General features: G+C 45.0%; 1 protein-coding gene across 1 annotated transcript; it reads left to right on the top strand.

Moving 5' to 3' along the window:
• The first annotated feature begins 10320 nt into the window (after nt 1-10320).
• On the top strand, nt 10321-14511 carry LOC111139412 (protein FAM71C-like). The gene is made up of 4 exons (XM_022491659.1): nt 10321-10476; nt 12153-12355; nt 12769-13030; nt 13891-14511. Exons 1-4 carry the CDS (start codon nt 10321-10323, stop codon nt 14509-14511), a joined length of 1242 nt encoding a protein of 413 aa, XP_022347367.1.
• The last annotated feature ends 1567 nt before the right edge of the window (nt 14512-16078 follow it).

Here is a 16078-nt window from a genome sequence, read left to right as displayed (position 1 = left end):
TCATCTGCATAGTTGAACATAGGGTAAGGGAAGAAAAAATAAGATAAAAACCTTGAGAAGGAAGAAAATGATTTCAGGTGGAAATATAGTGATGTAGACCATAAAAGGGAGGCAAAAGCATAAGAGACTTTGAACAGTGGGAAAAAACGTGAAGGTTGCTTGAGGGGAGATGGGTAGGGTGTGGGGTATCTGGGTGATGGGCATTAAAGGAAGGCACGAAATGTACTGAGCACTGGGTTTTATATTCAACTGATGAATAATTCTACATCTGAAACTAATGATGCACTTATGTTTAATAATTGAATTTAAAGGAAATGAATTAAAATAAAATAAAAAAAGGACTAATTTCTATCACCTTTTAAAATCTGACCATCTATAAGGATGTAAATGCAATTCTTGCATATTCTTCTTACTTGCTATTAGATGAGTCTATGACTGAAGCAGGAAGGACTAAGCGAAGTTCTAACAGACTCATCTCTGCTTGCTTCATTTCTTACTATAATGTGTTATTCATTCTTTGAAATATCCACCACTGAATTTCCACCAGGGATCATTTTTTTCTTCTTCTTACAGAATATTCTCCACATATATTTTTGAACTGATACCATTAGCTTGGTTTTTGTGTTCCAGAAAACAATCTTTATTTTTTTATGTTTCTTATCAGAAAATTAGAGAATATATTTCAAGCATCAGGAAATTTTACATATGTATGTGTATCTATCTATTATTTATCTATCTATCCGTCATCTATCTATCCATTCACACATTAGCAGGGAGTTCCTTAATACAAGGACATTCCTCTGTATAACTATATTACAAATTCCACACACCTCAGGTTTAGCATTCACAGAACACCAGTTTGTTGTTTTTGTTGTTTGCTTGTTTTAATACTGAGTCCATAATAAAATTTTGCCAAGTGACAGATGAAAGTCATGACTGTTAGAGGAGATGTATTTTCTACTATCAAATGTAAAACTCAATATATATATCAATAAAATATACATTCCTTCTTTTACTGTTTTCATCATATTTTTACACTTGTCTCCATGCATGGAGAGGTGTGTTTTACTCTTCCATTTTTAGTACACTTCTTTCTAGTTCTCTCCATTTCCTGTGTTTCTGACAAGTGCTTCTACTGATACACACATCTCCATAGCTCTTATATTTTAATTACGTGATACTTACTGTGTTCTTTATTGTTCTAGAGCAGTCAGTTTTCTCTAACTTCTCTTAACAGTAGTAGTACAAAGAGAAGGACTCATATGAGAAATTGTAATACTGCTAATATTTAAAAAGCATTGAATTTGTAAACCATTTTTATACCCATATTTTATACCTTTATCTCATTCCCTTATTTAGTCTTCTGCTACTTAGTATGCCAGCTTTATTTTGTTCTCATTTCTCAATTCCAGTGATTTACCATACAGTGTAATATTAGTTTCAGTTGTAGAATTTACTCATTCATCATTTACATACAACACCTAGTACTCATCACAACAAGTATACTCTTCAATCCCCATCACCTGTTTAAACCATCAGCCCACCCACCTCCCCCTGGTAACATCAGTTTGTTCTCTATAGGTAAGAGTCTTTTTCTTGGATTACCTCTTGTTTCCCCCATGACAATTTGTTTTGTTTCTCAAATTCCACAGATGAGTGAAATCATATTCTATTTGTTTTTCTTTCAATGAGTTATTTTGCTTAGCATAATACTCTCTAGCTCCATCCATGTATTTGCAAATGGCAGCATTCTTTCGATGGCTGAGTAATATTCCATGAGATATATGACTTCTTTTTTTTTTTTAAAGATTTTATTTATTTATTTGACAGAGAGAGATCACAAGTAGAGAGGCAGGCAGAGAGAGAGGGGGAAGCAGGCTCCCTGCTGAACAGAGAGAACCCGATGCGGGGCTCGATCCCAGGACCCTGAGACCATGACCTGAGCTGAAGGCAGAGGCTTTAACCCACTGAGCCACCCAGGTGCCCCGATATATGACTTCTTTATCCATTCATCAGTCAATGGACATTTGGACTGTTTCTAAAATCCGGCTATTGTTGATAATGCTGCTATAAATATTGGGGTGCATGTATCCCTTCAAATTAGTATTTTTATATTTTTTGGATAAATACCTACTAGTACAATTGCTGGGTTGTAGGGTAGTTCTCTTTTTAACTTTCTGAGGAGCCTCCATAATGTTTTCCAGACTGGCTGCTCCAGATTGCATTCCCACCTACGGTGTAAGAGCATTCCTCTTTTTCAGTACCCTCACCAACACCTGTTGCTTCCTGCATTGTTATTTTTAGCCATTCTGAGCGGTATGAAGTGATACCTTGCCTCAGATTTGATTTGTATTTCCCTTATGAGGAATAATGTTGAGCAACTTTCTTTCCTCCCCATGGATCTTGATATCTGTTTCCTTCCCCAGATATGCAAAATTTTCAGTTTTATATTGTTTTATTAAAGTTTTATTACTTTTTAAATACATTTTCTGTCCCTTTTCCACTCTCTTCTTTTTCTGGGACTCTTATGATAGGAATGCTATTAGGTTTGATGTGTTACTGTGTTTCCTAAGTCAATTCTCCTGTTCCATAGCTCTTCTTTTTCTCTTTCATTCAGCTTCATTGTTTTCCATCCTTTTATCTTCTATATCACTTATTCCTTCTTCTATTTCTTCCATCCTTCTGCTCATTGCATCTAATCTGTTTTGAATCTGTTACTGTATTTTTCATTTCAGACTTTTTAAAAAAATTCTTTTATCTCTTCAGTAAGAGAGTCACTATAGTCTCTAGTTCTCTCCAACACAGTGAGTATACTTATGATTGTTGCTTTAAATTCTCCATAAGGCATATTACTTATGTATGTTTCAATTATATCTATGCTTGTGACCTTATCTTGTTCTTTCTTTGGGGATATATTCCTCCATCTTGGCATTTGACTAAGCCTCAGTCTTCTTCTCTGTGTTAGAAAAGCTTGTTATATTTCTTGCTCCTATGTGCAATGGCTTTATGAAGAAGAGGTCATACAATGTCCAGGGCCTGGTACTTTAGGGTGTCTCTGGTGTGTGCTGGTGCACTCTGCTATTGTTTTGGCTTCTATATTCTTCAGGCATATCTTCTGCAGAAGATCTCCTTGCCTGCAGTAGGGAATGTTTAGACCTTGGCTAGAGTGTGCTGAGTTTTAACTAGGTGTGCTCTGGTCTGCTTATTAAATGAGACCTGATTTTATTTCCACTAGAACTGAAGCTTTGCAGAACTATCTAGTTGGAAGACATGGTGTGTGGAGGGGTTTCTGCATAATATTTATTATTTATTATATATAGCTATATATAATATAGTTATAATATAGCTATATAGTTATAACAATTATATTTAATAATATATAAATAACAAATATATAAATATACAAAATAAATATATATTTATAAATATAAATAAAATAAAAATATTTATAAAATATATGAAATAAATGATATAAAATACATTTTGTAGCATTATTTGATCAATGATCAAATAATATTTATGTATTTTAGTTTGTAGCAGCATTATTCACAATAATGTTTGTAGCAGCATTATTTATTATAGTCAAGATATAGAAATAACACAAGTGCTCATTGATAGACAATTGATAAAGATGTGGTATACATACAATAGAATATTTTAGGTGTAAAAAAGAATGAGCTCTTACCTGTTGAAAAACATAGAGGGATCTAGTGGATACAGACTAAGTGAAATAAGTCAGAAGAGAGAGACAAATATCATATGATTTCATTTATATGTGGGATAAAAAAATGAAAAAAAAAAAAAAAAAAGGAAGAAAGGAACAAAAACCAAACTGTTAAAAACAGAGAATGAACTGGTGGTTATGGGAGGGAAGGTGGAGGGGAAGGGTAAGATAGATAAAAAGATTAATATTTAAGAAATTCCAGTACAAAAATACTGGAATCCTTTTATCATGGGGATAGAAAATACAGCATAGGAAATGTAGTTAATTATACTGTAATAGCATTTTATGGTGACAGACTGTGACTACCCTTATTATAGTGAGCACTGAGGGATGTGTGGAATTGCTGCATAATGTTATACTCTTGAAACTCATAAAGCATTGTATGTTAACTACACCTCAATTAAAATTAATATAATAGTCATAAAAATGAAACAGTAAAACACTAAAAAAATTTTGGGAGCAACTCAAGTGGAACTGCTTAACAACCTTCTCCCATTGTGTTCCAGGGCCAGTGTGTGGACATGGTATACTCCTTGTTTGTAATGTTGTTGAGAATATTTTTCTCTTGCTCCATTTTGAAAACACCTTTGAAGTTTCATATTAGTGAGATATAAACTAACTCATCCCTCACTGAGAGTATTCACTTATCAGTTGGCTACTATCACTTAAAGAGGACACCAGGTTAATGATTTTTTTTCAACTTTAAATCTGCCATTTGGCAATCCACCTAGATATCTTATTATCAGGTCATTGACTCCTTTCTATAATGACTTTTTTTTAATCTTATTTGTCTTTAGCCATATTTTGGACTTTGTTGTCATTCATAATGGAACTATGTCTTAAATCACTAATTTGGTTAAGCAAACTACTAAATATCACATTGTATCAGTCCCTATGGGTGAAATAACTATGACAACAGCAGTTTTACATTTTAACTTATATCTTGTTATTTGCTCTTTACAATCTGAGACTCTAACAACTGTCACTCCTTTGCCCTTATCTCCAACAAGGCTCGCAGAGGTAAGCCTCAACCCAAAGTCAACCTGGCTTCCAACAAACACATCAGGGTCCAAACAACAGCTGAATGATCTTAAACAAAAGTACACAAACAGGTAGGACAAAGTCACAATAAGTTGATCATATCCTACTCCCTAGATAATTAATTTTGATGCCAAATCCACCTTTGTCTTTAATTAGTTGTCAGTTCCAATTTCCAAAAGGAGTATGAAATGCCTTTGTAATTTTGTTGAATCCTATCCTCACTTCTGTATAGTAAAACAAGCTGATAACATTATCTCAGAATTGAAAGATGAAATGTAATCCACATCAATTCCCAGATTAAATCTGACATATTATTTTGACTCCATTTCTTTAAATACTTATCAGATTCCAATGATCCTCTTTCCTTCTTACAGTAAATACTTTTCCTATTGAATTTGGATATCTCCACATTTTCCCTAGTTCCATTCCTTTTTAGCTTCAGGCTACCAGTGATCACTTTGTGTACCACACCCAGATTTTTGATCACTATTGGATACTTATCGCAAGACTTCAAACTCACCTAGACAATAAAATCTTCCATCTAACAGAAACACACATAGCCTTTGAACATCACACCTTTTCCCATCTCTTCACACAGGTGTTTCTGGGTAATTTTTTGCATGTAGAATTGCTTCCAATTCTTTACAAAACCATTTTCCTCTCCCACTGTGACTGGAATGGTGTGCATTTTCCCCAGACCAAAGAATCCACCCTGCCCAGGAAAACAGTAAATCTGTGTGGATAACTTTTATGAAAAATTCTTAATCCTCACTTTCCACACTCAATGCCTTAGGGCCTCTCATCTCCTAGAAGAGTCTGCTTAACCATCTTATAAATGTCTTCCCATCTCTTATCCCCCCTCTCTTTATTTGTTTTTTTTTTTGAGTCTTCTTCCATCACTTAAAACTTATGTTTTGAATTCCCTCTGTGCTTGCTCGTTATTTATTTGTGTTTACACACTCTTGTTGAAAAATCATATTTATCCCCATATTTTCATATATCATCTATATGTTAAAATCTTGCAAAATTTTAACTATAGATCAGCCACAACTTTAAGCTCCAGAACTATATAGCCAATTGTCCACTTGATATCACTCTTTTAAGTCTGTCATATGTGTATAAATACTCTTTCTTCTCTCAATATGCAGAGTCTAGTACTTTTGTTACCACTAGATATGCCCAACAAATGCTAAAGGGAGTCTTTGTGGTTGAAATGAAAGGTGGATAGTAACTATAAGTCATATGAAGCTATAAAGATCTCTAACAAAGAGAAACATAAAACATGGTATTATAATTTTGGTATTTCACTCTACTTATTATTTATTATTACTTAAAATGGAAGCATGTTAAAATAATTTTCAATCTATGTGAAATGTAAGTCAGCATTGTGGTGGCATGAAATGTCCCTCCTTCGCACCCCTCTCTTTATTAACGATAATGAGACATTCACACAGAGACATACTCTATGGAAGTGGTTGGATCTGGTACTAAACTCCAAGGGATGTGGGAGAAGGCTCACCAATCTATGCATCTGCTTACAGGTAGACAGACTTAGGTATAGGTGTTAGAAAGAGTAAGATTCACCAAATCGTCCCCAAACACTCTGAGATCTATCTGGGAAAATACTAAAGACTGCTGACTTGGACAGACACCCATGGATAATAAAGAATTTGTAGCCATACAAACTCACCAAAGGGAGATTCCAGAATGCCACAGGAGCAACGTCACCCTGACATCAAAGCCAGATAAGAACACTACAAGAAAAATAAAACTATAAGCCAATGTTTCTGATGAATATAGATGCTGAAGAAGCAAATGGAGACCCAAGAAATAAACTCCTTCATATACAGTTAACTAATATTTGACAAGGGAACCAAGAAAACTAAACAGAGAAAGGATAGTGTCTTCAACAAATGGTGATGGAAAAACTGGGTAGCCGTATAGAACAGAAAAATGAATTTGTACCTCTACCTTCTATCACTCACAAAAATTACATGACATGGATTAAAGATGTAACGTAAGATATGAAACCTTAAAACTTCTACAACAACAACAACGACAACAACAACAAAACATGAAAGAAGCTCCTTGACACTGGTTTTAACAATGACTTTTTGGGATATGACATCAAAGCACAAGTAGCAAAAGTAAAAATTAACAAGTGGGACTACATCCAATTCAAAAGCATTTGCACAGCAAAAGAAACAATCAGCAAAATAAAAACACAGCCTATGAAATGGAATATAAAACTCAGTAACAACAAAATCTGATCAAGAAAAATGGTACAGGAACTCAACAGAATTTTTCCAAAGAAGGTATCCAAATAGTCAACAGGTAAGTGAAAAGATGGTCACCATTACCAAGCATCAGGGAAATGCAAATCAAAACCACAATAATATGTTGCCTCACATGAACGGAATGTTGGACTAGATATCAAGAAGAAGACAAGAGACTATCTGTGTTGGAGAGAATGTAGAGAAAATGTAACCTTTGTGCACTGTTGGTAAAAGGTAAGTTGGTTCATTTAGTATGGAAAATAGTGTGGAAGTTCCTAAAACAATAAAAAAAAAAGAAAGAAAAAAGAACTACCTTGTGATCCAGTAATCCTACTTTGAGAAATACAGTGAAAGGAGATGGTATCAGTATCTCAAAGAAAAATCTTCACTCCTATATTCACTGAAGCATTATTCACAATAGTTGTGATATGGATATGGACACAACCTAAGTGTTTGTCAATGAATGGATGGATAAAGGATATGTGGTGTTTACATGGGATGGAATATATCTGGACATGGAAAAGAAGACATTTGGAGCATCACTGGTGCTATTATTGAGGGCATTATGCTAAATGAAATAACTGAGACAGAAAGATAAACCCTGCATGACATCATTTATATATGGAAGTCTAGAAAAGCTGAATTTATAAAACAGAGAGTAGATTGGTGATTAACATGGGTGGGATGAGGGGTTAGGGAGATGTTAAAGGATATAAACTTGTAATGGGTAGTAAATAGGGAAAACTAATGTACTAGCATAAGGAAGAGAATCATAAAATATTAGAACCAAGACAAATAAAATAGAGAATGAAGAATAGAGAACATCAGGGAAGGGTCAGCTCCTAAGATACCATCCTGTCCACCCCTGCTTGGTGTGCCTGGGAGCACGATCCAGGGAGGGTAGGGGACTGTAGTGAGGACAACTTCAGTCCTCACCCATAGCCAGCCCCAGCCCCACAGAGTCTGAAGAGTCCTCTCTGACAGAGGTAGCCTGATCCTGGGCTAGTCCTAGCTTTGTACTTGGCATTCCTTGGTGAGAGGAGAAGCCACGCTCCTTGGACTTACTGTGCATGGTCCCCTAGGAGTCCCTGTTTGTTCTGCAGGAGGATTGGCCCGGGGACTCCCCCACGGGTCTGCCGTACTCTAGACCAGGCTATGTGTGGGTAGATGCGACTCTGCTGTCCCCTGAAATAAACTCGCCTCAAAGTAGGTCAGTGGATGCTCTATTCCTGGTTCTTCTGAGGGCTGCGGCCACAGAGACTCACTTGAAGAATGCATGGAACTGGTCAGCTGTAGGGGCTTGTGGATTCAGGTGGACCGGGGCTACGAGCTCCTCCAGCAGTTCTCCAAATGCCTGCTTTCCACGAGGTCCATCTGCTCAGTTTGTACAAGACAAGGAGTTTTGATCTCCAGAGACACTAGAAAAACCCTGAAGTCATCCGAACACAGAATGTTTCTACCCTGTCTGGTTGTTCAAAAACACTGCTTAGATGCTGTGCCTTAGCTAGTTTTCTGGTTCTGTTCCTGAGACGGCCTTGACCCTACTTGACCCAGTCCCGGAGGGCTAACATCAGGGACCTGCTGATACCAGCTTTAGTGCACAATGCCAGGAGATGCAAAGGAGCAGGGCATCCTGACAGGAGCGGGGACACCCTTGTGCCGCCTTTTCTGTAAACCCAAGAAAGCTAAGTTCCCGGTTCCTGCTCCCTCCAGCACCAAACCCCAGAAACATTTATTGCGCCCTCTACTTCTGCGCATGCGCTCTGACCTACCACACTCGCATGGCGGTGACTGCGCTTGCGCAGCTGCTGGCCCGCCCTTAAAGGGGCATACACAGTTGGTGGCCTTCGCTCAGGCGCTCCTGCCCTCCGGTCCCGCCCTGAACCCGGCGGAGTTTGCGGCCCTCGCTCAGGAGTCCGCTCATGCGCTCTCCTCGCTGGTCCGCAGCGGGCTGCCTTTCCCTGCGGAGGAGGTGACTGCGTCTGCGCGTCCTGCGCTGGGGCGTCCCTTGTGGGTGGCAGGTGTTTGTGCGGAGGGGCGGCTGCGGGGATGAGGGCACAGTGCTGTGTGACGGCTCCAGCTCACAATGACAGAGCTGAAGGGCGGCCTGTGCGGGGCGGAGACAGGGCTTCCAGGGGACCGCGGGCCGAGAGCGTGTTCGGGGCAGGGCGGGGGCGCCCTGGCCGCTGGAGCGGCCGGTGCACCTGGGATTCCAGAGGTCGGGTCTGCGCGGCCCGCCGGTGCCCACCCAGAGGCCAGGGGTCAGTCCTCAGTGGCCCCACAGGACGGCGGGGCGCAGGGAGGGGTGCCTGGGCGTGGGAGTGATAGTGGGGTGGCCATGCCAAGACCATGATCTAGACGAGGTGGGGTGTGACAGTCGGGTGGCTGCTCCAGGACCGTGACCTACACCAGGTCGGGGTGTGACGGTGGGGTGGACGCGCCAAGACCGTGACCTAGACCAGGGTTAGATGAGCCCGACCCGTGCTTCGTGGGAGAGCCCCAGGAGGAGACCCCTGGGGTGGGCTGGGGCAGAACCTCATCAGGACCCGGGTTCAGAGTGTAGATCCCCTAAGGAGGCGAGGGCAGGAAGGTTGTAGGAGAGAGCCTTACCAGAGTAGGGACTCAGCTGGGGTCGGGGTGGGCTTGATCCTGACCCTGACCCAGGAGGGAAGGGACAGTGGTCTAAGTGGACCTCAGCTGGGGTCGGGGTTAGGGTGGGGTTGGTCCTAATCCTGACCCAGGTTGGAGGGGACAGTTGTCTAAATGGAAAGCCTTCCCGAGGGGGAGAAGTAATGAAAAGCTCAGATCAGGTGACTGTCTTTGTTTAGATAGAAGTGCTGGCCACTTTTCTTGGATGCAGTGAATCCTCAGTGAAGGTGAGGCCTGGGCCAGGGAGAGTGGGAAAATGAAAGTTTGGGGTCTCTGAGGCCAGGCCTGTCCACAAAGTTGTAGAGGTTCACTGCACAAGGCAGTGGCTGAGGAGTGAGGGTAAGGGTCTGCACGACGGCCTGCACTGTGGTTCCTGAGCTGTGCAGGTGTCTGGTGCTGGCCTCCCTCAGCCAAGGACAGGAGGCCTTCCTCCAGGTCCCACATGGGCACCCGGCCGGCCGGTGTGGGGGGCATATGTGCACAGAGGACCCTGTGTCAAAGTCACACCACGGCAGGATATGGGTGTTAACTCTGTGCCAGCACGTGTGCGCCGGTGCTGAGTAAACAGCCCAAGTCACAGGGGCAAGAAAACCTCTGATCTCTCTGCAGGTCTCTTAGTGCAAGGGAGCCATGGACAGCGACAGGGAGTCAGCAGACCCCAGCACCCAGAGCTGCCCTGTGCTGCCCATGTTCCACAGCTCTGTAGGGAAGCTGCACCAGCTGCTGGGCAAGGGAGAGTATGCGCTCCTGAAGGACGTCCCCACATTTGAGAGTGACTTCATACAGGTGAAGGGCCATCCCCTCCTCCCAAATTCATGTTCCGGTCCCCCCCTCCTCCCCGATTCACGGTCTGGTCCCACTTCTCCCTGATTCATGGTGCCCCCTTCTCCCTGTTCTCCCCGATGCATGTATGTGTCCCCTTTTTCCCATTTCTCCCTGATGCATGTATGTGCCCCCTTCTCCCTGTTCTCCGATTCATGTATATGCCCCCTTCTCCAGTATTCTCCCTGATTTACATATGTGCCCCTTTCTCCCTGTTCTCCCTGATTCATGAATGCTCCCCCTCTTCCTCCCTTTCCTTCTTTTCTTCCCACAACAATACTGTAGACCTATTATGTTCTGAGTGTGTAATGATATCTTGAGTGACTTTGCAGGTGGGTAGAGGAAAGTAACTGGTTTTTTTGTTTGTTTGTTTTTTTCACTGCATGATTTTTCCAGCATGTTTTATCCAATGTCACCCTTTGCCGTATGTGATGCCCTTATTGTCAGGCAGGTGTTGTCCTGTGTGTGTCCTTACTAAACGCTTAATAACTCTCGGAGATCAGTCCGGTCGTGGGTTTGACAGGTGAACTTGTGCCATGAGGTCCTGCTGGTTGGGATGTTTGCCATTGCTTTTCCTCCCTCAGGATGTTCTGTAGGAACTCGAGGTTCCAGGTCCTGCGATCATGTGTATGTGGTTCTCTCCAGGGTCCTGCTCAGTCTGGTGTCCATCCCCTGTGAGCCTCACAACAATCTACTTATGTCAGCAGCACGAAGACCCCCTTGTCCTGAGAGGCCGACTGAGCCCCAGGGAGTGATGTGACTTTCCAGGTCGTCAGGCTTTCAGCTCAGGGAGTTTCTGGTCTACACAGCTTTCAGGACGGTGGTGTTGGCTGTGGCATCCGGTATGCTCTGGCCATGCAGCGTGAGCGACTACACCTGTAGGGGTGAGGCAGGGAAGAGGGTGCAAGGGGACAGGTGCCACCTGACCCGGAGCTCCATGACCGCTCAGCTATCAGTCTTGCTCAGCCTTGGCTCTTCCTTGGAGTCCCCTGCAAAGCCTCGAGGACCCCGATGCCGGGTCCCTCCCCCAGGATTTGGGTGCCGTGACTGGGCGGTCTGGGCCGTGGAGCCCCTGGCTACCCAAAATATGAGGGCGGGATTCCAGCTGGTGAACGCACCCAGACTCAAGATGTGGACTGTCCTGCTCGCTCAACCCTCGTTGAGTAAGTGACGATATTTGGCCTCCTTAGCTCTAAATTCTTCCTGAGTCTGCTAAGAACTTGGATGTTTACTTAGGTAACCACGGCCCGATTTCCTGCCCTTTGACTAGTAGTGTGTGTGTGTGTGTGTGTGTGTGTGTGTGTGTGTGTGTGTTTTCTCAGTCATCCCCATGGCGTTCTCAGTAGCAGGGTTTCCCAGCCCAGATCATGTGTTGCACTTGACTGTCCCACCTTTAATCCCTTTATGTTTTTGGGTTTCTTGCCTTGGTATTTTTGAGGTGGAAAGCTGTTCTTGGTCTTAATACAATGTCTGTTTCGCGTGAGCCCAGTTGTCCGCACGGTGCACGGCTGGAACTCGGCCTGCTGAGTTTCGGCCACACGCCGAGAGCTGCGGTAGCCGCTTCTCCGAGGAGTGGGGCCGAGGAAGACAGGAGAGAATGCATGGCCAAGCCACTGTCCTCTTTCTTCCAACACCACCAGGTCAACAGACGGGGAGAGGTGATCGACGTGCACAACACCATGCATATGGTGACAGTTGGTGTGGCCTATACCGGCCAGCACCTGCCAGGGCCCGATGTCATGCTGCTGGCCCAGCCAGCCACACATTGTGTGGCCAGTGCCGGTGATGACTCCGACACCCGGAGAACGGACCTCAAGGCAGCAGAGAGCTTGGAACTGACCAGGCAAGTGTGGGAGTTTGAGTCCCTCTGTGTGGGATGTGTGCAGAGTGGGCACGCCCGCCACTCCTTGACCCGCAGCCACGTCAGAATCAGAGGAGGCAATATTGGGCTCAAGGCCAGGAGGACAGTTGGGGGCACATGGCAGCAGCCCTTGCATGGCAGAGTGGGGAGTAGGGGGTTCCTAGTAGGTGGTCAGGAGCTGGCCTGGTGTCCTATGAGGTCTGGCAGGCGAAGGGCTAGCTCCAAATTATGGCGGCATGTCTCAGGATCGTGGCTCTGGCAGGAGGGCTGAGCTGGGTGGACAGGATTTGGCAGATCCTTTAGGAAATAATAGATTCTGACAGGGCCGGAAGACTGCCTCCCTGTTCCTTCCCCTTTGTCTCAGCCTAATCCCCCACTTCTTTGCTGCCCAACAGGCTGCTTCCTTTGAAGTTTGTGAAGTTATCCATCTATAATCACGACAAAAAGCAATTCCAGCTGAAGCTTGCCACGGGCCGCTCTTTCTACCTGCAGCTGTGCCCTCCTTCCAATTCGAAGGAAGATATGTTTGCCTTCTGGGAGGACCTGGTGGGCCTGCTGAGGCCCCCCATGGAGGCGTACAGTGGGACCCAGGCCCAGCCTGCAGGTGACATGGTCTCCATACCCGGGCTGGAGGCGGAGGACAGGAGGAGCCCATCTGTAAGCCTTTGTGTGGACTCTGGGCGGTGGGGCCAGGGTGACTTGGAAGAGCAGCGAGGGCCCTTCCAGGCAGCTCTCTGAGACTCCCTGGGAGAAAGCACTGCCTTCGGAAGAGCTCAGGCCCCATTAGGCACCATGCATAGACCTTGCCTCACTGGAAAGGTCCCAGTGCTTGTGAACACCTGTGGCCCCTCACATGCCGGCTCCTCTGATCTCATGGCCGATGTTGCAGTGCCACCAACAGTACCTCCTCTGCCCAGTCCACCCTGGACCAGTTGCTACCGCAATCCAGGCCAGCGCGTGTGTCGTGGGACACTGGCAAGCGTGTGGCAGTCGTTCTTTAGCTGGAGCCGCACACGGAGCTCTGTTCATGAGCAGCATGGCAGGTGTGCACAGCTTGTGCTCTGTATGAGAGTATACACTGAGCACAGCTCGGCCAGCAGTCTCCCCCCAACCCACCCCAGAATCTGTTGTGCAGAAATGCTAAGACCAGTGTGTCCAATGGCCCTTTGAGGGTGCCCTCTGAATGGTGGGAGTGCCCTCCTGGCAGCACAACTGTGTCTGCACAGAACTCGAGTGACCATCGTGGGGGTGCTTTGAGGCCTCCCTGTGGGCAGGGCCTCCCTGCTCGAATGGCCTTCCTGCATGGCCTTCCTGCACCACCTTCCTGTGCCACAGCCTCCCTGTGGGCACAGCCCCCCTGCCCCCATGGCCTCCCAGCGCTCCTGCCTCCCTGCATGCACCGGACTTGAGGACCCCACAGGTTCTCCCAGTTACAGCCCTGCAGTAGCTTAGCTTAGGTGATCATCCCTCCTCCCCTCACTGTCTTCTCCACTTCCCTGTTTCTTCTCTCGACACAGGCCATGGAGCTCCACGGACAAGGGGACCGAGATCAGGTCAACGGCAGCAGCCTTTCCGTGCTCAGCGATGTGTCCCTGGCTGCCTCCCTGGCCTACACGGGGGGGGAAGGAAACCGAGTGCAGGCCTCGTACTGTCTGCGCAGGAACACGCCGTCTGTCCTTAGCCCAGGACCTCCAGAGATGGATCGCAGGGCGGCCCCAGGGGCAGCAGGAACTCTGCAGGCTAGCATGAAGGGGGCCGCAGCTGAGGGCACAGACAGGAGGCCTGTTAGCAACACCGCAGACGGTTCGGACTCAGGACCCTCTGTCTGGGCCGATCCCGATGAAGGCAGCACAAGCAAACCAGATGGACACCAGAGACTCTCGCCGGTCCAGGCCAAAGCCCCGAGGACGAGTAAGGACAAGGAGAGAATGCCCACCGAAAGACTTTACCTTCTTAGCAGGATATGGGAAAACACATCATTCCTGAAGTCACAGGGAACCCCGTGGGGAGACAAAAGGGAGAATCAGGGCAGCCTCAAGGAGCGAGGGTGTGGTTCCCTGCTGCAGGAGTACATAAGCCTCAGCCTCACCCAGAAGGGGTCCAGGTGGGTGGTCCGACTTCCCTTACCTCCTGCTTAGAGCATTTCTGTTTTCAGAGGAGGGGAGCACTATCTTCACCCCCCACCCTGAGGACCGTGCCCTCCAGTAGAAGTGGTTGCACACTGTTTCACTCACCCTTCACACTTGCTGCAGACCATTGCACATGCTGAACCCTGGGTGACGCAGGCAACGAGCAGGGCAGACAGGGGTGGTGTGAGCGTGATAGGGTTGGGCTCTGAGGACAGGGACATGCTTGGCCCCTCAGGAAGGAAGCTGAAAGGCATGCTTCTTACCTGGTCGGTGCCGTCCTGTGTGCATACACCTGATCCTCACAACCAGAAGCAGTACTGCTATTGAGCTTGGTTTTGCAGAGGAAGGAGCTGGGGGCTCTAAGGCCAGGAGTGGTTTGGACAAAGGTACACTCAGAGGTTACTGTACAGTGTCTTTCTTGCAGCTGACCTCTGTTTTTCCTTAGCACTTGGGGATGATTCTGATTACTCATTTCAAAGACAAAAATGCGTACTCTTAAAAAAAAAAAATCGAGACGTCGAAAAATTGGCAAACAATAGTACAGTTTCCATAGATTTCTCCTCCAGCCCCCTCTCATAGTAAACTGTCAGATACGTAATAGTGACTCAGATGAACACTCGGATTGCAGTGGCATTTTGTTTCCAGGATCCCACACTGCATTTACTGGTTATTTCTTTGCAAAAACCTAGTTTCCCCTAGTTGTTTGCCCCCCCATTTTTAACGTTCATAAGTGGATTTTGTCTGTACCCATTATGCTTGTGGTATTTCCCTAATGAATTTATGTTTCCCTGATTCCCTCTGTCTGTATTAATTGGAATCCACTGTTAGGAAGCAGTATGCTTTCTCCCTCATTTATGTTTTTATTCCATTATTTATTTATGACATGGATATTTATTCTATGGGTTTTAATCAACTTTTCTTTTTGTGCTTTGATTATTCTAACTAAGATCAGTGCAAACTCCTTTATGTTATTTCCTGAGTTCCTTCGACAAGCCCCACCTTTTCTTTTAGCATTTCTGGCACATCCAGATGTTCAAAAGTCATATTTTCCCCATCCCAGCTCTGTAATCAACTGCTTCCCCAGGGAGCCCCAGCTCTTTTTATTGGAAAATGTCATTTATTTAACTAAATGTTGTCACTACATGGTACTTGTTATGACTAGCTTTGTTCTGTTTTGTTTTGCAGGTTATCTCAAAAATTGAGGAGGAGCTTGTCTAGGACGAGGTCAGGTAGGGTGCCATAATCCAGGGGTTGGTTTCCTTGTCCCAACCCCTCTTATGCAGCTTCGCCTGGTCTCCGAGGCAACACACATTAGCCATTCATGGAACTCAAGGATATCAACTAGAATGGATCTCAGATGTCAACACCATTCACCCACCCACTTCAAAGATAGGGAAACATAATTTTCTCAAAGTGGGTCAATTTATTCCTTTCTTGAAACAATTAAATGCCTAGTACATGTCCTGTGATAATACCTGGTATATATAAACAGTTGGGCAGAGTGGGGGTACATGCCCAGATGCAGTCTCACAGTGTGGAGACCGCTGGGGGAGTTCAGGACTCTCACAGCTCAGGG

This window comes from Enhydra lutris, unplaced genomic scaffold (genome assembly GCF_002288905.1).
Source record: "Enhydra lutris kenyoni isolate GAN:26980312 unplaced genomic scaffold, ASM228890v2 scaffoldscaffold106, whole genome shotgun sequence".
Taxonomy (NCBI): Eukaryota; Metazoa; Chordata; class Mammalia; order Carnivora; family Mustelidae; genus Enhydra; species Enhydra lutris.
Note: the sequence above shows the minus strand (reverse complement) of the source record. Positions and strands in the feature narration are given on the sequence as shown.